The sequence below is a fragment of the Ostrea edulis genome, chromosome 6 (assembly GCF_947568905.1).
Source record: "Ostrea edulis chromosome 6, xbOstEdul1.1, whole genome shotgun sequence".
Lineage (NCBI taxonomy): Eukaryota > Metazoa > Mollusca > Bivalvia > Ostreida > Ostreidae > Ostrea > Ostrea edulis.
The window spans coordinates 45,073,852-45,098,184 of NC_079169.1; the positions used below are offsets into that span (position 1 = coordinate 45,073,852).

The 24,333-nt window shown below is 34.7% G+C and overlaps 2 protein-coding genes and 2 long non-coding RNA genes across 5 annotated transcripts; 3 read left to right on the top strand and 1 right to left on the bottom strand.

The window, feature by feature from the left end:
- Positions 1 to 3,327: 3,327 nt before the first annotated feature.
- On the bottom strand, positions 3,328 to 4,874 carry LOC125683900 (uncharacterized). Of its 2 annotated transcripts, XR_007373166.2 has the most exons (3): positions 4,355 to 4,874; positions 3,860 to 4,054; positions 3,328 to 3,468 (listed from the first exon to the last, which is right to left on the bottom strand). It is a non-coding gene; the product is annotated as an uncharacterized LOC125683900 (long non-coding RNA). The 2 variants fall into 2 exon arrangements; XR_008795817.1 differs by having other exon boundaries at positions 3,860 to 4,825.
- Positions 4,812 to 7,449, top strand: LOC125683902 (uncharacterized). The gene is made up of 2 exons (XR_007373168.2): positions 4,812 to 4,945; positions 6,964 to 7,449. It is a non-coding gene; the product is annotated as an uncharacterized LOC125683902 (long non-coding RNA).
- Positions 7,450 to 16,700: 9,251 nt separating this feature from the next.
- LOC125683899 (uncharacterized) lies at positions 16,701 to 23,199 on the top strand. The gene has a single exon (XM_048925438.2). The coding sequence runs from the start codon at positions 18,033 to 18,035 to the stop codon at positions 19,176 to 19,178; it is 1,146 nt and encodes a 381-aa protein (XP_048781395.2). The 5' UTR covers positions 16,701 to 18,032; the 3' UTR covers positions 19,179 to 23,199.
- On the top strand, positions 20,639 to 23,268 carry LOC130046316 (uncharacterized). Its single transcript, XM_056139773.1, has one exon. The coding sequence runs from the start codon at positions 20,639 to 20,641 to the stop codon at positions 21,566 to 21,568; it is 930 nt and encodes a 309-aa protein (XP_055995748.1). The 3' UTR covers positions 21,569 to 23,268.
- Positions 23,269 to 24,333: the final 1,065 nt, after the last annotated feature.

Genomic DNA, 24,333 nt, shown 5'->3' on the forward strand with positions numbered 1-24,333 from the left:
CGATAATCACAATAACGTACAATTTCTTACACAACCAATATGGTCAAAACAAAAAATTTCATATAAAGGCAAAACAATCTTCTTTCCTAACTGGTCGAAAAGTAATATACTTTATGTTAAGGATTTATTCTCAGATAACGGGCTTCTTAAGCCACCTGAGGATATAATGGAATTATTAGTAAAAAAGAATAATTGGCTTTGTGAATATAAAATAATAAAATCAATTTTCAAGAAATACGAACAAAAGTACGACTTCACCATAAGCAGACATCTAAAGATCTCAATAAACAATCACTGCCAAAACAAACATACAACAAAAGACTTTTATAAGACTTTTGTAAAGAAAAAGTTTCAGGTGCCAGTCATGCAAGCAAAGTATAAAAAAGAATTTGATATAACCAACAGTGACTGGAGTAAAATATACATGAATAAAGTAGAAATGCTTCAAGACTAAACAATTGCAGAATTTAACTATAAACTGTTACATAATATACTTTCAAATAATTGTTACAGTAATAAAATCAATAAAAATACGACCTGCATGTGTAAAACGTGTAGCGATAAGATTGAGAATTCAAAACACTTAATATTTGATTGTGTAAACGTACAGATTATATGGAAATTAGTTAGTAATTTCATAGGTTTTGATGTAAAATGGAAAAATGTTGTCGTTGGATTTTCTCTGTTAGAAATGAAACAACTGTAGTGTTCAATTTACTTTTATCCTTTATAGCTCTGAAAATATACAAATATAAAATGTATGGTAGTCTTGAAAATATTGATGAAACATCTGAAGGAATTATATGCAACTTAAAAGCATGTATTTCACAATATTCAGAAATACTATTTGCTACTGACAATACAAAGCATTTTCATTTTTTTCAAAAAGATGTTAACTAATCTTAGAGAGTATCATCATTGAATTTAAAATCCACCTATGACGTCATTCTTTTGTTCGAACACTCCATTATTTTTCAGGAATGAAGTGTTCGGAAAGTAGGTCAACCTTTATACAAGTAGATATAAATGCATGCAACAAAAGAATGAAAAACGTAAGACATGATTAAAATGCACAAAGTTTAGTTTTTATTTGGGCCCAGCAAAGGTGGATTTTAAGTGGGTCAATGTACTCGTATCACTCCATTCCTTAAAAGCAATGGACCTCGGCCCCTTCGGGGTTTCAGTCCATTACTTTTAAGGAATGGAGCGATACGAGTACATTAACCCTTACGTAAATCAATGTATAATACTTGTATATCTATGCCTGATGTATAGTGCTTGTGTATAATATATGCTAATTTACGCGTTGAATACGTGTACTTATAATTCAGTGATGTATAAAACATGTAAGTGTATCGAAAATCAATATGTACAACTACTTATTGTATATCAGTTGTTTGTGTAGTGTTTTAATAATAATAATAATAAAAAAGTTTGTATTGCAAGTGTGTGATGTAATAGACGACTTTGACATTTCTTTCTCAAACTTCCGCCAGAGTTCGTTTGCTCACAAACCAATCTCTTCCAGTTAGGCATTATGGGATAGCGAATTCTTAGACCGCGTATACTGTATGACGTCACTGTAGAATGACGAAAAAAACCCATAACGTCAAACGTAAACAGTTCAAAACAAGAACGTAAACATTAAACACTAATTTGAACAGAGTATCCCTACCGATCTTTTGATAATTTTATGTATAAAATAAAAATCCATACTTTTATATTAATGCTCTTAATGTCAATATTTTCAAGCTTTCAACTACGAACTACTTCTTTATTGTTATTTGCCCGAGTGATAATCGCGGACTCACAATATACAAATCTGTATATTGTGCTGCGTCACATAGGAGAGCAATCGTAACTACTCGGCTATTTCCGTAACCGTAAATGAACCTCGTATGTGGATCGACGCCATTCGCGTCTGTTGTCATGTGTACATAAATGCAACTATGACGTCACAGGCGTACGTTACAATATGAAACGCGAGCGTTCAAATGCATCAAAGATGTCTAAGGTATTCTACCACTATCATTTCCTACTTTTATGTTTATGTATTAGAGTGAATAAGACGATAATGATACCAAAACTGAATCTGTGACTAAAATATAAATGACACATTATACAGGGATTTGAATCTGGCCTATTTACCTCATCCACAGGCGCGATTCCGGCGAAGAAATGCATCGATTTGATGCAATACGGAACTTTCGAGATATTCCGGAACGACCGATTATATTTGACGTTTATACACCACGGTCACGTGATAATAACCAATTGTAGGGCAAAGTTGACATCAATACATATGGTGTTTCGCTAACAGACGGTCCGTAAAGAGTTATGCGCAGTCCCACGATGACGATCCAAGTCATTATTGGTGCTTAGTACCTGGGTGTAAATTAGATGGAAGGGAAAAGGCGCATTTAGACGCGTACCATTGGATGCAAGGCGTGAAGTTTTACCGATATCCTCCAGATATTCCCTAGATTTATTTCCCACGCCGACTCGCATAATTTAATCAATTGTTTCCTATAAAATGGTTGTAGTGATTCCTTTCTTTCAAAGATAGCATTTAAATGCAGGAAATTGATAGGAATTGAAATATTCCATGTTTGTTTACTTAGTTGTTATTGTAATCCGGAAGTGACATGCCCTACAATTACGTTCAACGCGCGATAAAAGTCAGAGTGGATCCGTATCTCGAAAGTCCCGTATTCTTGCGCCGATCCACGTCCGAGTCTTCTTACCGGTTACGGAAAAAGACGAGCGCGTGATCCGATTGATAGGAGAGGTCTGTACGTAGGTGACGTAATGAGGCCTCGACGGGGAGTTTTATTTCTTTCTTTTTAAAATATACAGCGGCGGATCATGATATTACGAACAAATGACAGTAAAAATTATAGTATCATGTATTATTTTAAAATATTTCCAATAACCTGTGACTTTTATGTAAATATTGTGTATTGATGCTAATAGAACACGTGAATATGTAAAATGACGTCACATTTGATTGTCAATTATGACGTCATATTACTGACGCAAATAGATTGATTCAAAAAATCATCATAAAAACTTTCTACGAGGTACAAAGCAGTCGGAGATTGCAAGAAGCCTGGGATTGAATTGCTCTACAGTTGGGGCTATGATGAAACGATATAAAAATTAATAAGGGATGATTTGAACATCCCAAGATCAGGGAGTAAGAGATTGATTGATTGATTGTATATTGTTTAATTAACACCCCTCTCGAGAAATGTTCGGATAGCCTGCACTTCACCGGTGTTACAGGTTGACTGGGTTGGCTTCCAGGTTTGACAATCAAAAACAAGATTTCAAACGTTTTCACTTTATATTACAGATATATTGTATATAGTCATTCTCCACTGCTGGCTCGGGTATTCGTTACTAGCAATGTTCACATTTGGTCCAGTTTACGTTGAACACCAAGTACCATGATTCATTACACCGGACCTACATACACAATAAGTTACACACACGTTAATACAAGTCATTACTCACATAGTCCACCATACTTAGGGGAACTTATGCAATTACACGTGGCAGCGCTGAATTACTTAAACTTGCATAAAATACTTACTTCACATTTTACACTCTTAGTTCACTCGAACTAAACTGCATTAACTGTAACTTACACACTTTAGAATCAGTATGAATCACATTCACAATATGATTCTAAAAATACAAGAGCCATACGAATACGTTCTACTCACTACTATTTCCTAAATAAATACACACTATACAAACAAAATAAGTTATCAAACATTAAACACTTTGAAACAACAGTTATCTCAGGACCGTAAAATTAACAAGAGAAAATGTAAATGTAAAATGCTTTACTCACCTCAGAAGTCGTGTCTGTATGAATTTCTAACTTTAACTTAGGAGTTTGACAAAAAGAGAATTTGCAGGAACTCATGCTTCTGTATTGCGTGGAACACGGTCCGAAGAGAGTGAAATCCTAAACTCAGGTGAATAAATACAGGTATCGAGGGGTTCTCTGAAGGGTGTTTGACTAGAGGGGTCCTCTACAGGATAACTGAAAACATACTGTACAAACATGTAACACCGTAAATGTGACAACCGGTACGGCCGCCATTTTGATTTTAGATCCGCGTGAGGTGGGAAGGAGTGAAAAAAAGAAAGTCTAGTTGCGTTTTAGTGTAATGAAGCGGGGGCTTGGGAGCGGAAGCCCACAATAATTACTACAATGTTATTGTTTATTTGTTATTGAAGCGGCAAGCAAAGTTTGATCGAGAAAAAGAAAGCCTAGTCGCGTAAATAGCGTAATTAAGCGGGGGCTTGGGGGCGGCAGCCTAAAATGGAAAGAAAAACTTACTTTAGTCGTCAAATAACTCCCCACTAGCATTCAGTTGATCTGCGTTTTTGTTACATGTCAAAGTTAGCAATGGTTTTCTTTTTCGGCAAGTGTAAATTCGTTTGATTGGCACTTCCAATTCTCATGAATGATCTCCCTTGAAATGAAGTCCCCAAGGAGCTTGTTTAGTTTACTGTCTGTTCTTACAACATATGGTTCCCTGAAAACCACGCTCCTTCTCGTATGGAAGGTTTGGGGTTTTTTGTTGTTGTTTTTTCGTTACTCTGTCAATATTGTTCTACCATAAAACAAAACCATCCTTGTTGTAAGATTTGTCATAATTTAACATATCAATCATTGCAAGTGTCACATCTACCGCTAACATTTCCTAGAAGTCCACAATTTTGCGACCAATTAGTCTCATTAAAACTGTCGTAAACGAAGGACATGATAATGTTAGGTCAGTGGATTCACTGTTTACATTTTCTGCAGCTGACACACTTCAATTTTACGTAACTTATCTTTTGCCCAATCACAACGCCGGAAGAAGTTACGTGCTTAACAACGTCATGACTTTGGAATGTGGCTGATATGATAGAACGAAAGCGAAAGGTTTGTTTTTTTTTTTTTTTAAAAATGCTTTCAGTTTTAATTAACTTCGTTAAATAAACGAAGTTTATTAACATAAAAGAGATGAGGAATTCAAAAATTGGGTTATTTTTGCATTTTATTGCCGTTTTAGCAAAATCGTCACCCTGACGCGTGACTTTATAATACAGGAAGAGCACGTGCTACTTCCATGTTATTTGCACGTACCGGTAAAGTGTAGTTGTCCCAAATTTTCACTCACATGGAGACTTCACTCCAGAGGGTGTTCTTTAACATGCCACACCTGCTGTGACACGTGACCTCAGTGTTTGCGGTCTCATCCGAAGGACCGCCTAGTCACCATTTAGTCACCTTTTACGACAAGCAAGGAGTATTGTTTGATACACGCGCTATGATTGGTTCGATATTTTTATCAATGATATTCTAACCAATGAAAGTCCAAGTAACATCGGTAGTTTATAGTAAAACAAAACATGATGACATGTGCAAAGAAATCGCAAGGCTGGTGTTACTTAAATTTTCTAAGAAAGGGGGAGAAAGAAGTTTTTTAGCAAATCACTCACAGTTTGCAAAATATTCAAGTGTGAGTATGAGTATGCAATGTGATCGCGGTTGCTCAGTGGTAGAGCGTTCGATTCGGGAGGTCGTGTGTTCGAGCCCCACATATGAGACATAGGCATAGATGGTGATTGCTCCTTCGCCAAACGTTCGGCATTCAAAAGTGAGAGTTACGGGTCTTTCGGATATGATCTTGAAAACGGAGGTCCCATGTCGCGGCAAGCGTTGGCACATTTTAGAACTTAACCATTACTACTACGACCGTAAGTGTCATGCATAGGTCTAAATTTACAGTGCCGCACATAGAGCTTATAGTCGATTAAAAAGCTCTCTAGAGCTAATGTTGCCTGTTGTTTTGAACAAAATGTCGTCTGTAAATAAATATTTCTTATCATTTTGTGGAATAAAATACAGTAGAAATGTATGTTTGAATTTGTACAGAAAAATAATTATTTCAGGGTCTTCGTTATTCTTGGATTCATGGCGTTATTTTAGTTTTTGTCATATAAAATGAAACCGAACCGAAAAAATACCCACCGAAAACTGAGGTTTCATTTTCCCTGAACCGAAAAATGTCTGAACCGTGACTACCCTACTAAACATGGGTCTAAATTTGTGGCACTTCACCTACAGCTGGTGACGTCTCAATGTGAGTGAAAAATTCTCGACGAGGCGTAAAAACAACAAACAAACATCTGCCTTGTCTAACTTCGATAGTGCATAAAATATTTCTGATTGTAGGCCATTACATGACACTCTTGATTTAATACTATTATACAAATGTTATAACTCTGAAACATTGTTTAATACTATTATACGTTATAACTCTGAAACATTGTTTAATACTATTATACGTTATAACTCTGAAACATTGTTTAATAGGACTTTGTTCCAGAGACCAATACGACATGCAGAGTCAAATGCTTTCATTTTTCAAAATCAATGAGCACAGTATAATTTTCTTGTACATTTTTTTCTTGAAAATTTCTGAAAATGTGTGTAGAGTAAAAATATGCTTGTGTAGAAAATGTTTTACGAAAGCAGCTTGATTTTTGTGAACTGAACTGGACACTGGTACATGTAGCATACTCATTGAATATCGCATTCAACTAATCCTACTCTATAATGTCTTAGATCAGGGGTCATAGGAATCATATTGCTACATGTTACCGGGATGGAATCACACCTGTCTCAAAAATTTTGTTGAACTATTCTCCATAAAAATTTAATAAAACATCGGAAGCACTTTTGATATACTAGTATACTCGATTAACAATGATGCCAATACCTCTGGACTTATCATTCTTTAATGAGTTTATACATTCTGTACCATCAATGGAATAATTTAATTTTGCATCAGATAACAATGGTATATAATTCTTCTTCAGAAATTATCCTCAGCATCTGCTGTATTTGTACACTCTTTATAAAAACTGAATAAGTGTGTCAATTCTATATTACAGGTTTGTTTGCTGTCTGGCGTGTTTCATACCGATTGTTAGACCGTTCTTGGCACACTGATGTTGACTACGGCGCAATACGGACAATTCCGTTCCCCTGATCAAGATATGGCTGGTGTGACCGGTTGACAGGGGATGCTTACCCTTTCTAGGCACCTGATCCCACCTCTGTTGTATCCAGGGGTCCATGTTTGCCCGACTACCTATTTTGGATTGCATATAGGAGTTATGAGATTGATTACTGTTCGTTATCTTCACCTTTCATACATATTTTTCCAGCACCAATAACTTCAGCGCTTTGGACAACTGTCTCTTCAACATTTATCTATATATTCCAATATCTTCATTTTTGCAATTGTGTTTCCTAGTTGAGTGATAGCATCTGTATTGTTCTCAACAATAATTTCGGTGTCAACATTTTATTGGCGTTCCAATTTTATTTGCAACACCTTTCTATAGATGGGAAATTACAAGTATTTGTTAACTTGGGTTGATTGGTTTGTTTGTTTGTTTGTACGTGTATTAGGTCCCGTTGAGAATTTTTCAATCATATTGAGATGACACCACTTGTAAGTGAAGTAACACAAATTTAGACCTATGCATAGCACTTACGGCCGTAGCGGTGAGGGTGGCTCTTTAACGTACCAACATGGGCCGCGACACTGAACCTCCGTTTTCAAGGTCATATCCTAAAGACCCGTGATTCTCACTTCTCATTCTGACTGCGGATAACTCTGTTTACCTGATCAGGAAATAGGGCTCACGGCGGGTGTGACCGGTCAACAAGGGATGCTTACTCCTCCTAGGCACCTGATCCCACCTCTGGTGTGTCCAGAGGTCCGTGTTTGCCCAACTATCTATTTTGTATTGCTTATAGGAGTTATGAGATTGATCACTGTTCGTTATATTCACTTCTAAATGCCGAGCGTTTGGCAAAGGAGCAATCATCACCTACGTGTATGTTTACATCTTAGGTTTGACGCGGTCATGGAATGAGCAGTGCTCGAACTCACAACCTCCCAGTCATGAAGCGAATGCTGGGTAACTTGGGACCTATTTTTTTCAATGACTAATTTCAGTACCACTTGGATACCATCATGTACATCAGACAAAATAAAGAAAAAGGTAAAACAGACATTTCTGCCACATATTGTATAAATTCATATTTTCAACACAGTAGCCAACTATGCTTGAATGTTTACATGTAAATTCACCACAAACATCCTGTTTTAATCTGCCATTCAGTATTCACATGTTTCACTCCTTACATATGCTAGGAAAATGTGAAGATTACGAACAGAGATCAATCTCATAACTCAAGACATTATTTTTTGATTTTTTTTTATCTAAAGAAAAACCATACCTCACCAAATTTTTGACATCACATGATCACTGCAGTTCTTGATTTAAATCGAGAAACAAACACAATTTCTAAATTTAAAAAAAAATAATTTTAATGAAAACCCTGTTTTGAAACATGTCTTATTCGTAGTGGGTTTTTAGAGGTTTTTTCATCGTCCAAAAGAAATACTACTAATCAATATACCCGCTAGAGTGCACTCTTTGTGCATTATCAGTGGCGGATCTAAGCGCGGCGCAGCTGCCCCCCCCCCCCCCCCCCCCCCCATTTTCAAATTTAAGGTAAAGCGTGGTCTCTTGTTTAGAAAAATGTAAGCGATAAAAGAAGCAATAATTTCTTCCACTCTCGGAGCAATAAATGACAAAATGGTTTGATTTAATAAAGTACTTTTATAGGGAGAACTTACTTTTTTTTTTAAACTTAAGATTTGCGTCATTTTATTGATTTCCCTCTATCAAAAATGACAGAAAATAGTAAAAATTACTACATAAGGAGATATATTTGATGCCGTATAAAATCTGTAAAATCCAGGACCTTCCGGGCGCTTCGCCCACTGGACCCACTGGGGGCCTCAAGACGGCCCCCAGACCCATTGTCTCATAAAGTTGCGCCCACCCCTAACCGCAATTCCTGGATCCGCCCCCGATTGTGAAATATCTAAATAACAAATTGATCAATAACTACACCCAATCGTAACAACTCGGCCATTTTCGTAACCGACAAATAACTCCATAGCAGAGATCCTCTAGCCTCTGGTATTCAGAGAATATATTCGACACTACCAATACGTTATCATGCAGATAACAAGGTACCCATACATAGATATAAAATTTGGATTAAAGATATAACAATGAATTATTTGTCAAACAATTAAAAAACAGACAAACAAAAAACAATATCAAATACCAACAACCATTTGGGGGAAGTACATGTACTTGAAACTTCAGGCATTTTACATTATAAAAACAAATTAGTGAGTTTTTTTTAAAGAGGAAATGTAGTCTGCATATCATGTACTTTTGTTTAAACACCCGTTGTCCATCCATCTGTCTGTAAACTTTATACATTTTAGACTTCTCCAGAACCAAAGGGCCAATTTCATCCAAATTTGTCAAAACGCATCCTTTAATGAAGGGCTTTCAAGTTTGTTCAAATGAAGGGTTAAAATTATGGCCCACCCACAGGGAGCATGGGGGGTAGGTTTGGGGCCACAATAAGGGATAAAATTTTACATGCAAATATATGTATATATAGGGAAAATCTTTAAATATGGGCCAAGGTGACATGACTCAGATGAGTGATATGTGGCCCATGGGCCTTTTGTTTACTTATTGGTTACGGGCCAATTTTTCACATTTGGAGATATATATATATATATATATATATATATATATATATATAATATAAAACACAAACAAACAATTATAACACCCAACCTTACGTTTACCCCTAGGATCTAAACGATACATGTGAAAATCAATCAATTAATATATAAAGCACTAAATAATCACAACTAGGTACTGAAAATTTTCGCCCCAGCCCGGGGTCGAACCAGCGACGTATGGCAACTTTGCCGTACGTCGCTGGTTCGACCCCGGACTGGGGCGAAAATTTTCAGTACCTAGTTGTGATTATTTAGTGCTTTATATATATATATATATATATATATATATATATATATATATATATATATATATAAAAGCACAAAAACCCAACAACACCCTACTTTCTTAAAGTGTCGGATCTGAGAAGATACAAGGCCAGTAAAGAAATTTATAAAAGCACTGAAAAGGCCACGACACTGTTGGTTATTTAAAACTCGAATTTTTGACGCAACCCGCGTCTTTATCAAGAGACATATATTACATAAACAAATAACACACACATATATATAGTAAAATTGCAGAAAAAGTCCATGGTATTGGTAATAAATTAAAAAAAAATATCCAACGATGACTAAGTACACATGATCCACATTTAATTAATTACACTTAGTGCTTTCGCTCTGTAGTTCGGGTCTTCATGTATAATGATAGATCTAAACCTAAACATTTGTGTGCATGCAGGTATAATTACATATCTTAATACATAATGCAGATAATGATATTAGTTAGCATTCAAAATATTGAAGAACATTTTTTTTTCCAGAACCTTGCCTGCAGAATTGGAAATTGTTGGAAATTTAAAGAAAATTTTAAAATTGATTTATTAAACAAAAAAAATCTGCATTGTGATGTATTTTTTTCTCCACAACATTGTTCTGTATAACAAATGAATTGACAGAAAAATTATGCTTGCCTAACATTTACACTTTGAATGGCAAAAATAAGATTTCATATGGTGAAATGTATACATGGGCATGTATATGTTCAGTGTCCATTTTCATTTATTTTCAAAAAAAAGTTTGTGTTATTCAAGTGCATCAATATTAATGAATCAAATTCAATAAAGTATATGTGCCTTTTGAGGCTGTTACCATGTAAGGTATCTCTTTGCTTCTTTCTTTTTATCTTATTGTACATTGTTGTGGATGTTACATGTACCATCAATGAAATTGTCAACTATGTCACATATTGTAATGTGTGCTTGAGTATGCCTTGTCATCTATTGTTATTAAATTACTCTTGTCTTCGTTTTAGTTTTTTTCCCTTTTAGACTCTGAAAAAAAGTATTCTACATAGTTGAAGCAATTGGTCCACCATGACCAGAATTTAAATGCAATCTCATTATATATAAAAGATTGCAAATAAATGATCCTGGTGATGTTTGTATTATGTGGCATTGTGTACTATTACCTGATAATTCAGATAATACCTGACAAACTGCAGCTCTCCAAAAGTATTTTCTGGTTATTAGATAGAAGGGGAAAATCTCTCTATAAAACATGTAGAAAGAGGATAATCTATATATAGAGTGCATTAGAAAGATATTAGGAAATTTGAAATCAATTGTAGGATATAGTGGCCCGTTCTAACTCCTCTCATACACAGATGCAGTCAGAAAATTTCAATGGAAAAATATATATATGAATTTTAGCATTTTCTCTACCTTCGAAACAGATTCGTCGTCATCCGCAAAACGACATCAGGGTTTTACCCAGCATTTAGATGTTACCACACATTTTAAATTTAAGGGGGATTTTTGAGAATGCAGTCATTGAGCTTCCAGGGGATGGTGGTGGGGGACATCCATGGAATATAATATCCACAGATCATTACAGCCATATAAATTGATTGATTACTCATTTTATCTGTATTGTAAGTCTGACAATTATAGAAAATGACTTGGAATATATACAAAATGATTTTTGTTGAAAATTCTCATACAATTTTGTCAAGTTTCTACAAATGAAGGGGAAATATCCACTTGTTGCCAAAGGGGAAAGGTACCTTATACTGGTAGTAAAAAACAACCTAGATAAATCCCTTGACAACCAGTGCCTTCAAAGTTAAGGCATAAAGCCTTCACCCCCTTAGAAGTGAGAAAAGCCACCTGGTCCACAATAATTAACTTCAAGGGTGCAATATTCCCTTTCTCCTTGTAAAAGCCATGGAAGAAGTTGATAAATTGCACTTTTCCCATACCCGGTTGGCAATAAACTAACGCAGTCTCGCTTCTCCCACAAATATCTAAGTGTTTCCAATTGTTTATCTTTCAAAGAAATTGCTGCGAGCAAATTCGAGTCTCTCCTCCATTATTAAAGAACTATTTGCGGAATAACTTCCGGCAAACAATTTAAGAAGAATTTCTTCTGTTTGCTTACGAGGTTATTTGTCGGTTACGGAAATGGCCGAGTTGTTACGATTGTAACTACACCGCGAACGCGTCTATGGTTTTCCAACTTTCGATTTGTTTAGCAAGAAAGCCTGTCAGAAAATTGTCAGAAGTCTTGAAAACAAACATCGGATATATTTGCTATCAAAATGATTCTTAGACCTTCAGAAATTCGCTTCAGTCAAGATTCTATAGGAAATACCTTTGGCAATTATACCTCGCATCGGGGAATATACATCGGACAGACCCTGGACGATATTTTGTCTGGACATTGTAATGTACAGTTGATACCCAGCATTTCTGTTATAAAGAGAAATGGGCAGTGGTTTACCTCAGACAACAGGAGATTATGGGTATTCCAAGAAGCAGAAAAACGAGGGAAATGTGATGGTATTCATGTATATGAGACAACTTACATTAATTTCGATAAGTTCACAACCTGCAATGAAGGACGATCTGTTAGAGTCAGGAGAGACCCAGGAGGGTATCTCTGGAGGAGGACACCAACTATCACGAACAAATCCATGGCGCTGAAAACAAGTCATGTATCTGTTTACAACAAACGTACTTCCAGTAACAGTAAAGCTACATCAGGTATGAATGAAAATAAACAAACTATTTACCCCTTTTCACAATACTCTGCTGAGTGTGGAAACTCGGAAAACAAGGAAGCAGACCTTACCATCGCACCAAACGTGAATGTTCAGTCCACCCAAAGATGGGTATCTGGAATGAAAAGTAGCTCAGATTTAAAAGATAGTTCTGCGAGAAACAAATCATTTGGAATTAAGAGAGAATGTAGATTAAATGTTGAAGGTATCGTCACAGAGGCGGAGTTCGAGAAAAATCAACCCACAGTCCTAATTCCAGCACAAGATTTCACAAGACGAAAAACTTCCATGCCTATAAAGTCTTACATTCCTAGCTCTGCCATTCAGTCGTTGTCTTCAACCATCGAAAAACAAGATGGAAACGAAAGAAGAGAGAATGTGGAAGATCATACAGAGACCATTGTCAAACATTATGAAGAAGTGAACCAACAAAATAAAGATACAACGGACTCCCTCGAGAATTATATTGTAAAGCCTTATCATGGCACAGAAAATTATAAGCAAATTGTGTTGCCAATCGAATCAAGCGATCCTAATTTAAGTACTCCAACGCAACCCCAGGACTTGATCGAGTTGTCATTCGAGTCAAACGATGCTACTTTAATTATCCCAGCGCAACCTCCGGTGTTTGATAAAACCCTAACTTCGACAGTGTCTGGCGAACATATAAATTCAAATCAAGTCAATAGAAAAATATTCCACAAAAGAATTTGTATTGGAACTGTTGTTTTCATTTCAGTAATTGTACTTATTACCATTGTTACGGTTTTGATAGAAATTCAATAAGCAGCTACGTTTAACAGTTTATGTCAATGTTCAGACTGTTTCCTCCCTTTTTTTTATTTTGATATGTGCAAGTACTTTTACGTGAGAGAACTGTTTCTTTCTGAAATGATATATTGCCTCGTGAATATTGCTGACCAACTATGGTCTTTAAAACGTGTATTTATATTTGATAAAATGGAGAAAAAGTTCAATAAAATCATTACTGAATTGTGACCTCATGTAATATCTTGAAATAACGCAATTTATATTCTTCAAAGCAATAAATTCAGTGCAATGGAAACAAAGAAAAAGTATGAAGTGGATTTATGTAGCAGACTTTATCCGAATAAATCATAGGAACGAAGATACTGATCATTCCAGAAGATTAAGTGTTCAATATCCTTTTTAAAAAAAATCTGTACTCCTTCATTTAAACAATAAAATGCTTTCTTTGTTATTTTATCGGATGATGAAGGTAGCAATCATTGCAGAAAAAAATCAAAACCCGCGTAAGCGGATTATGCAAAAAAAAAAAATAATAATAATATTGCAACAATTGCTACCTTCATCACCCGATGAAATAACAAAGAAAGACATTTTACTGTTTGTATTTATATTTTTATAATATATAAACTAGCTCTATTTCTGCTTCATACTTAGATGTTTTATTGAAAAAAGATATTTACGGCAAACTAACAACTCAACTTTATAATAAACGGGATGATTTCAGCTTCTCCATCGTTAACTTTCCCTGTTTATGTAGCAATATTCCATTATCACCTGCATATTATGGTGTTTATATCTCTCAACTGATTCGATACGCAAGAGCTTCTTCTGCATAATCAGTTTTTAAATCGAATCAGGCTACTGACAATTAAGTTGATGGTGCAAGGGTTTCAACAGTCTCGTTTAAAGTCAGCATTTCGCAAATTCTATGGTCGTTATAACAATCTAGTTTGCCAATATAACCTATCATTGGGTCGAATGCTGTCTGACTTGTTTCATACCGATTTTTAGGCCGTTCTTGGCACACCTGATTTTGACTACAGTTAACTCCGTTTACCTGATCAGGATTAGGGCTCACGGCAGGTGTGACCGGTCGACAGGGGATGCTTACTCCTCCTAGGCACCTGATCCTACCTCTGGTATATCCAGGGGTCCGTGTTTGCCCAACTCTCTGTTTTGTATTGCTTAAAAGAGTTGTGAAATTGATCACTGTTCGTTATCTTGGCATATGGTTGACCCATTCGTTACGTTAAACGAAACAACTAATGTACCCTTTGACCTTGATGACGCTCCATAGTTGGTAATGATTACACAGACAGGTGGTACTAAAAAATGGATCGCACTAGTTTGCAACAAACATGCAATCATTGTCTATGATGAAAACTGTCAATTTCAAAAGAAATATAAGAGAAAAGATTTAGTGAATGTGTATATTACAGAATGAAACAATTTCTACTCATTTCATGCGATGTAAAGATTGCTAATCGGCTTATCAAAAGGTGTAAACTGTTCCAAATTACTTTATTTTGATAAAATAAGCATGAATTACATTTTATTTGATCCTTTTTAATATTCTAAAAAGCATTACATGTAATTTGAGGAATAATTTTTTTTTTACCAAAATTTGAATTTTATTTTGACTTGAAGAAATATTGCCGTGGCAATAGAGCTGATCATAAACTTACCATCGGAATATTGCTCGGCATTTACTCTACATCGTCATAATTGCTGACTTCCTTTTAAAACATGGATGAAAATATAAATATCAACAATATATGTACAAAAATGGTCATTGGTTCACAGCAGACAACAGAAGATTGTGAGTGTTCCAGGAGGCAGAGAAGCGAGGAAAATGCGGCGAAATATTTGTCCGGGAAATATCGTATATAAATTATAATAAATTTACCACCATGAACAATGTAAATCCATAGATATTCGAGGAAATCGGAAAGTTCTTTATCAAGTCCAGCAGGGATTTTTTTTTCAGATTGCTTAACACTAAAACTGCATTTTTTGACTAAATAAAGTAAATTTGTAAGTTTTCAATTTCAAAATATTGTTTTACATATCGTCCACTTTTCATTCATATCAAATTTCTCTGGTGTAGTCGAAATAGAAAGAGTTGATATCACACAGTCAAAATAATTAAATAAAAAAGCAGAAAAATATGCAGTTCCAAAATATATTTGAATTACTAGCCCTTTCTGGATTTTAACATTCATCCACAGGTGAATACAAATATTGAATACCTGAGGATGGATGTTAAAATCCAGAAAACGCTAGTGATTTAAATATATTTTGGAACAACATATTTTCCTGCTTTTATATATATATATATATATATATATATATATATATATATATATACAGTGAAACTTCTCTAAACCGGCCAGCTGTCGGACCGAAAATAACGGCCGGTTTAGAGGGGTGGCCGGTATACCGAGAATTTGGCATTTAGAGACGTTTCAGCTCAATTTTTTTTTTTTTTTTTTTTTTTTTTTTTTTTAGATATTTCATTGACATAACACAAACCATATAATATGGTGTTCAAGGACTATTATTTCACTATTGGAAATAAAACAAAATAATTTACTAACATGTTTATTTTCAATTTATAGCACTAAAACTATTTAAACATGAATAAACATTTTTACATTGACATGCATAAATAATGGAAAACATTCTGTTTAAATAAAACTGCATTTGATATATGTATAGAAATCTGTAGACTAGCAGCATTTATGTAGAATTTCGGCTTATGTTTTCATAAACAAAACAAACACATAGCCATTGGATTGCTGCAATTAATACACAGAGTAGGTACTGCTCGCTTTGATATGGGGATCTCTGATCAATTCTCGGTGGAGATCAAACTAGTCCGCTCGTACCTACAGGTAATTATTACGAGAAATAGTCTTGCTGCAATCATCTAATTTTAACTAAAACTTTATAACGGGATACATAAAGAAAACACAGAGGTTTATTAATGGCTTATTATTGGAATTCCTCTTACCTATAAAAACTCTGTTTACGTCCATTGCTTATATCGTTAACAAATTTGTTTTGACGTTTTTGAAAAGTACAGTAGTAAATATATAATTTTAATTTTGATGTTTCTTAAGAATTTTAAGTCTATGGAAACCCCCAAAAAATCATTTATCTATTGAAAATTATCATTAACAGTCATGGTTTGTTGTTTATTAACTGCCGCTTATATCCATGGTGCAACAATATGGCGGATTGATTGTATTCATTCAATATGTGCATATCTGTTTATAACATTTCGTACAGAAATTTGAAAGGGTCACTTGGATTAGCCAAGCACCAATTAACACCCTGGACAATAGGTAAACTATAGAACTTATAGAGGCCACTTGTGTTTTTCAGACCTCCGGTAGATAATTTCCCACCTGGCCAGTAGGTCAGTCATTTTTCACACCTGGCCGATCTTAATCATCCATCTGGCCAAAATTTTCTAGTCTTCAAATAGTGGCCGGTATTATAAGGGTAAATTACACATGTTTGTTAACAATTGTACATTGTACTTTAAAAAGTGGCCGATGTCCGGTTTTCAGGGGTGGCCGGTTTTGTGAGACTTTCTTTGTAAGGAAATGTTAAGGTTTCTGCCGGGACTTTGAAAATCGGCCGATATTCAGGGAAAACCGGTTTTCTGAGGGGCCGGTTTGGAGAAGTTTCACTGTATATATATAATATTTAAACAAATGAACCAAGCGAAACAAGTTGTCAATATAACAAGACTTTCTCTCAGGCATTTGATTACTTTGTACAATTAATATGATTCATTTTATTGAGCACAAAATTTTTGTTTTAAAGGTGTTGGTTAATATATAAATATATGATTAATCTTGATAAGCACAAAACTTTCGTTTTAAAAGTGTTTTGGGTTAATACAAAGTTTTCGTTTTAAATGTGTTTTGGAAGATGATTAGATTTAAATTTAACTGGTGCAGTAGATTGTCATTAGGGTCACCTCGTTATATAAATATAGCTGTATACTACGGTACTGTACATAGCACTATCAAGTTTCTTAAGGATTTAATTTTCGATGATTTCATAGTATGTATCTTGAAAATTCCTATTCGTCCACAAAATGAGTGCGTGAATCTTCTCTCAACAACGAATTCCAAACCAGACGGTCCGGCATCATTTTCTTAAACCATGAGAAAATGCATATACAGGATTTATAGTTCATTTTGGAAGTGGAGTTATCACTCTTCGCTAGTGGTATTTTAGAAGCAATTTAATTGTGAAACCTGAATGAATCTGAACATAGAGTATTTAAAGACGAAGTAAGTCCATAACTTGGTTTTTACAAAGTGTGAACCATAACCTCAAATACTAAACAGTTTTGTGATTGATTATTGATTGTTCACAAACCTACAAATAGAAAATGGAATTTCCCTAACTATATTTATAGATTTCATTAGAAAATATGTTTTTTTTAGAGTAGAGATAACGTTGCTAATAGTTCTATATTTAAGCAGTTCATTTGTTACATATGAACCACTGCGGATTGGTGCATTTGGAACTTCAGGATGTATCTGAATCCACTGGAAATTCGTTTTAGTCAGGATTCTATAGGTAGTACTTTTGGACGTTGCACATCACACCCATTTAGACCCATAGGAAAGACATTAGACGATATTCTATCCGGGCGATGCAATGTCAACTCCATACCCAATATTTCTGTAATGTACAAAAATGGTCATTGGTTCACAGCAGACAACAGAAGATTGTGGGTGTTCCAGGAGGCAGAGAAGCGAGGAAAATGCGGCGAAATATTTGTCCGGGAAACATCGTATATAAATTATAATAAATTTACCACCATGAACAACGGTGAATCCATAGATGTTCGAGGAAATCCGGGAGGTTCTTTATGGAGAAGCATGCGTGAAGTGAGAAAAAATCCATTAGAATCCACTGAATTCAGTTCTACGATATTCGCAGAATCTTTCACGACTTCTGTCACGTTGAACGCCGACATATCCTTCAAGCAAGAGAATCAAGAAATCGGTTTTCTTTCAGAGAATTGTGAACAAAATGTTGTTACAGACAGTGATTTAATATTACAGAAACCGTTGGGACACAAATCACTTTCAGCAGATGTAACTTCATGTTACAAAGAAAATGTCTCAATAGAGCAAGAGCAAAGAACAAGAGAAGAAACTGAAGTGCAACCTTCCACTTCCAATTCAGAAATAAGAAATACCGGACGTCCAAACTCTATGTCTGACTGGCATGACATTAATGGAAACCATTCCGATGAAATGTCTTTGTCGACTGTATATTCGGATATTTCCTTGCCTCGAGATGAAGCAATGGAAGTGTCAGAGTGGTGTGTTTCGATACCAGACAAACTTTCTATAGATGAAAGCGAACTATCAAAGGAAGAAGAAATAGGGAACTTTGTGGAAGCAAAAAAGACAGCAGATGGTTTTGTCGAAGTTACTATCGACTCTATCCAAGTTTCAGATAAATATACAAAAGGGATACCTGTAAATTCAATCCCTGTAGAACTTGCATATAGAAACCAAAGTATTGTTCCGAGAGTGGAGGGTGTGTCTAAGAAGCGAAATAACGACTGTTTGAGTGCGAGACGAATTATATGTATGTGTATTATGTCACTTATTGCAGTAGGATTTATTATTACATTGTGTCTAATTACTTGGTCATTAGCATAGTCTGGTAAGAGATTATATATATTTTGATTTAGGAACTGTATCGCTACATCAAAACGTTTTAAAACATTAGTCATGTGCTATGTTACTTGTAAATTACAGCGTATTGTTAGAGTAGGAATATCCCAATCTATATATAGAATAGTAAACGAGATTGTTTTCTGAAAATGATCGATTACGAATTGAGCTTATCCAGTGGATCGCTTAATGTATTTGTGTGTACTCTAATCTTCACAGATAATCAAATAATTGATAATTCATTAGTGGTTCTTATGATAAATAGATTTATAATATATATATATATACTTTATTGCAGAATACACTCATGTGGGTCAAGCAAACAAATGAACAAATTAGGAACAATAACATTCAGATAATATATATATATATATATATATATATGCATGATTTGGGAAAACGTCCTGTACTGATATGCAAGCTATATGATTTATACCATTTGTATTTTGTTTAAATTTGCAATTAAAAGTTCCATTGATTAGCCTAGTTAAGGTATTAAATGTATAATGACCATATTTCATATCTAATAAATGGATGGTGGAATATTTGTAATTATGGTATCATTTTGAAGGGTCCTTCAAATAAAAATAATCCACCATAGGAATTTTCACAATTTTGTTTACTGCCTGATTTATTTCACCTAGAATTTAACATTGAAGTATATGGAAAAGGCAGGTTTTATTACAATATTCTAAAAACAAATTATATTTTCATAATTATCTCTTGGTAGAAAGTTACATATACTTTCTTTTTATGAAAATATGAAATAAAATTAATCATTGACCATACACATTTTTAGAAAATTAGATTTTTCTTATTTTTACAAAGGGCAGACAACTCTTCCAAAAAGTCTTAAGTGCAAAAAGGTCAGCTTCTAATCATTTACCAGTCATGTGAATTTCATCTGCTTCACTTTCATCATTATTTAATAATAAACTTTTATGTTGATCTAAATCCTTCAAAATTGTTCATTATCCTTTCATTATACATGGAATACCTGAAGTGGTTTTTTTTTTTTTTTTTCAAATCTTAAACAGAGTTATGGAATCATATCACTTTTTATTACATTTTTTATGAGGCATGTTCAGCTATGATTTCTTCACTTTTCCTGTCGTTATGTATGCAAGTTAGAGGGTGTTTTATTGTATGGTGAATATCGTCAGATACAGTCTCTTACAAGAGGGCACACAGAATATCTAAAATACGAGAATCACAGCCTTCTGGAGAGAAAATGAGTTTTGTTTTGCTAAAGCGTTTTCAGAAAATACGAGCGCATTTCAAGATTTTAGTTATTTAGGGGGGGGGGATATCAATAAACTAGGCTAAATACACTTGCGCATATTTTCCAAAAACAACCGTGTAACATAGATAATAATGATAAAAGGTGTATTATATATCAAAGTAATCAATTCGTGCAATCAGTATTTGAAATAGGTAGCAAAAAGATGTACCTAAGCCCACTGCAGATTCGTTTTAGCCAGGATTCTATTGCCAATACATTTGGTCGTTGCACATCACACTCATTTAGACCCATAGGAAAGACATTAGACGATATTCTATCCGGGCGATGCAATGTCAACTCCATACCCAATATTTCTGTAATGTACAAAAATGGTCATTGGTTCACAGCAGACAACAGAAGATTGTGGGTGTTCCAGGAGGCAGAGAAGCGAGGAAAATGCGGCGAAATATTTGTCCGGGAAATAGCCCATATAGATTATGATAAATTTACCACTACGAACAATGGTGAATCCATATATGTTCGAGGAAATCCGGGAGGTTCTTTATGGAGAAGCATGCGTGGAGTACGAAAGAAACCATTAAAATCCACTGAATTCAATTCTACGATGTCTGCAAAATCTTTCACGAATTCTTCTGTCACGTTGACCGCCGAGATACCCTTCAGGCAAAAGAATCAAGAAATCGGTTTTCGTTCAGAGAATTGTGAACAAAATGTTGTTACAAACAGTGATTTAGTATTACAGAAACCGTTGGGACACGATTCACCTTCAGCAGATGTAACTTCATGTTACAAAGAAAATGTTTCTATAGAAGTAGAGCAAATAACAAGAGAAGAAAGTGAGGAACAATCTTCCATTTCCAATTCAGAAATAAGAAATACCGGACGTCCAAACTCTATGTCTGACTGTCGTGACGTTCATGGAAGGACTATCGAAGTTAGGATTGACTTTACCCAATTATCAGACAATGACATGAGAAGGATAAGTACAAATTTAAACCTGGAGAAACTTTCATCTTGGAATGGGGGTAAATATTTAAGTGTGGGGGGAGTTATTTGTATTTCGCTTATGGTATTAGCATTATTCTTGATTGTGCCGTGTCTGATATTCTTTTACTTTAGCAAAGTCTGGTGAAATAAAAAGAAATTAGGTTCCAGATCATCGATAATAAAATGTGAGACCATTTGCGTTTTGTGTATGTTTAGATTCAATTGACTTTAAAGCAATACTAGCTGTCATTTTTTGTGTCGAAAATTTTTGTTGCAAAATTGTGATTTACTATTTCAATGCCAGAAAAAAAAGGTTTACAAACTTTTGCTAAAATTATTTGTGTTAGAAAACCTATTCAGAGGCTCTGAATGAAGAAAAAATTATATTATTGTTTTCCCGTAAAAATGCTATTTATTCAATAGAACCGAAATCTTTACTTTGATAAAATCATAGTTCTATTTTACCAGTTGCTGTGGTTAAAGCTACACATAGCACATTTTTACAACAAAATAAAATTTTCAGATTTAGAGCTAATATTACTTTAAAACGTTCTATTTAACCATACGATTTTTAAAGCATAAGTGATGTATTTTTAGAATGGGTAAAATCCCAGTTTATATATGGGATAGTAAGCAAGATCGTTTCCTGAAAACGGTGGATTATATTTAACTAAGATTAGATTATAGATTCTACTTTTATACTCCGGTGATTCTTTGAACTTATAAATCACGTGGATTGATCTCATGTTTCTTATACACCCTCTATATTGAAATTTTAACTATTGTTATTGGCAAGATGCACTCAATCCGAGTGTCATATCCTAATTCTCACCAAGAGCGCGCTGTGTATCGTCTGAATTGCAGTAAGTTTGTATTTTGGCTAAACCTTTCCAATATCTACGTGATATGTAATGAAGCTATGTGTAGGGGATTTCTGAAGTGTTTTCAGGAAACAGATATGCATTCGTATGTCAAGCTGCTAGTTTCGTTTTCCCTTCCAAGAAAATAGTCTAATTAAACCGAACACAGGATGTAAACTGTTCAGCTGGTAATGCTAGAGTGACGTTTTAGTATGGAACTAAAACCATCAAAAATACGGTACAGCCAAGACAGTATTGCAAGAACGTTTGGCAAAAGTACGAGACATCCTTTCCGTCCTATAGGCCAAACTCTGGACGATATTTTGTCTGGACAATGCAATGTGAATTCAATCCCGGCCATCTCTGTGGAATTCAGAGGCGGACATTGGTTCACTGCTGATAACAGACGGTTGTGGGTTTTTCAGAAAGCAGAAGAACGTGGACGATGTGATAAAATTTCGGTGAATGTAGTATTTGGCATGGATGAAACGAAGTTTACGACGACAAATGAGGGGCGGTATGTGTCTGTTAGAGGCGACCCAGGAGGATACTACTGGAGAAGGTGCCCAAAGGTGAGGGGAAGATCTACAGAATATAGTTATGAGGGACTGTCCAGTTACAGAAGTCCATCTCATGTCAACAGACCTCCTAGTACCAGTAGTTTACATGTTAAGCCGACTACATATGAAGCATATCCGGCCTATCACACTAGACCCGCTTCCTATACCCGGAACTACTCAACATATGACTATTCTCAGCAGGAAGCTTCTCCAAACCAAAGGAACAGGTCGTCAGAGTCGACAACAAATTCGAGTTTCTGGGATCTGTGCATTATTTTGTGAACTGTTGTGATGCCGCAGTTGAAAATTGCAGTCAATTATATTTATTTTGTTTTAATTAAATTATTTATCTATTATCCATGTTGAAAAACTTGTTTTATGCACTATAGACAGCAAAAAATAAAGGGATTACTGTGGAATCTTTAGATTTCGTGAGGACTCAATTTTCGTGGGTACGTCATTACATCCCAACAAAACTGTGAAATCGACAAATTAATTACGCTACCCCCTGTACAAGTTTAATGATTGCACAATATTTGCATTATGATTGATCATTCACTAATCTGAAATACGTTTTGGACACATCCTGTAATGGATCCTATACAGAGGAAGTCATATATAGTATCTTCATCCTAAGCTATCATCTATTCTATTCCAATAAAAAAATCATAAAACTCTCAACAACAAAGCATGAAAAGTATGTAATGGTTTTAAAAACCAGAAAAATATAACACGACCAGTTAAATTTGATATACTATAACCGTCTATCACTAAAAACACAATTAGAATAGCAAATAAAAATGATTTCATATATTGCTATTTTAAAGAGGCATGGACACGATTTGGGCTGAAAATTTTCAAATTTTATTTTTCCATTTTTATTGTTTACAATGCTTAACTAAAGTATTTCTAATGGTCAACCAAAATTTGAATATCGGTTGTGGGATTATAAGTACAGCACTCGGAATTCTTTGTTATGTAAACAAGGCTCGTGCCGTGTATTTGTTTACACTAGACTGTAAATAGCGTGTTTAAAACAAAATGAGATCTGCCAAACACTAGAAAATATTTAATTGTGTTAAGAATTCACTTATAAATTGAAAAAAATCTGCTTTAAACGAAACTTACTAGTTTATTTAACCATGTACACAAAAACATGGCACGAGCCTTGTTTACATAACAAGGACTCGTGACCTCTGTATCTCCCATGTACCTTGACTACTGACATTCAAATTTTTGCTGATTATTAGTAATACCTTAGTTAAGCTTTCTAAACATCAAAAATCAGAAAATAAAATTTGAAAAATTTCAGCTCAAATCGACACGATGTCCCTCTAAAGGACAAATCACTCTAAACACAAAAGGTACTGAAAGTAAAAGCATATTTCAATTTTATGAAAATATTTTCCGTCTTATGCAACGATCTCCCCTATTTTTTGAATTGACCAGAAAAATTGTCACGTTTTTAATGTCCTAAAATTTAGTGATTT

Bases quoted from the DNA above. Each gene is read 5' to 3' on its own strand.
- LOC130046316 (XM_056139773.1), top strand. From the start codon at position 20,639: ATGTACCTAAGCCCACTGCAGATTCGTTTTAGCCAGGATTCTATTGCC.
- LOC125683899 (XM_048925438.2), top strand. From the start codon at position 18,033: ATGTATCTGAATCCACTGGAAATTCGTTTTAGTCAGGATTCTATAGGT.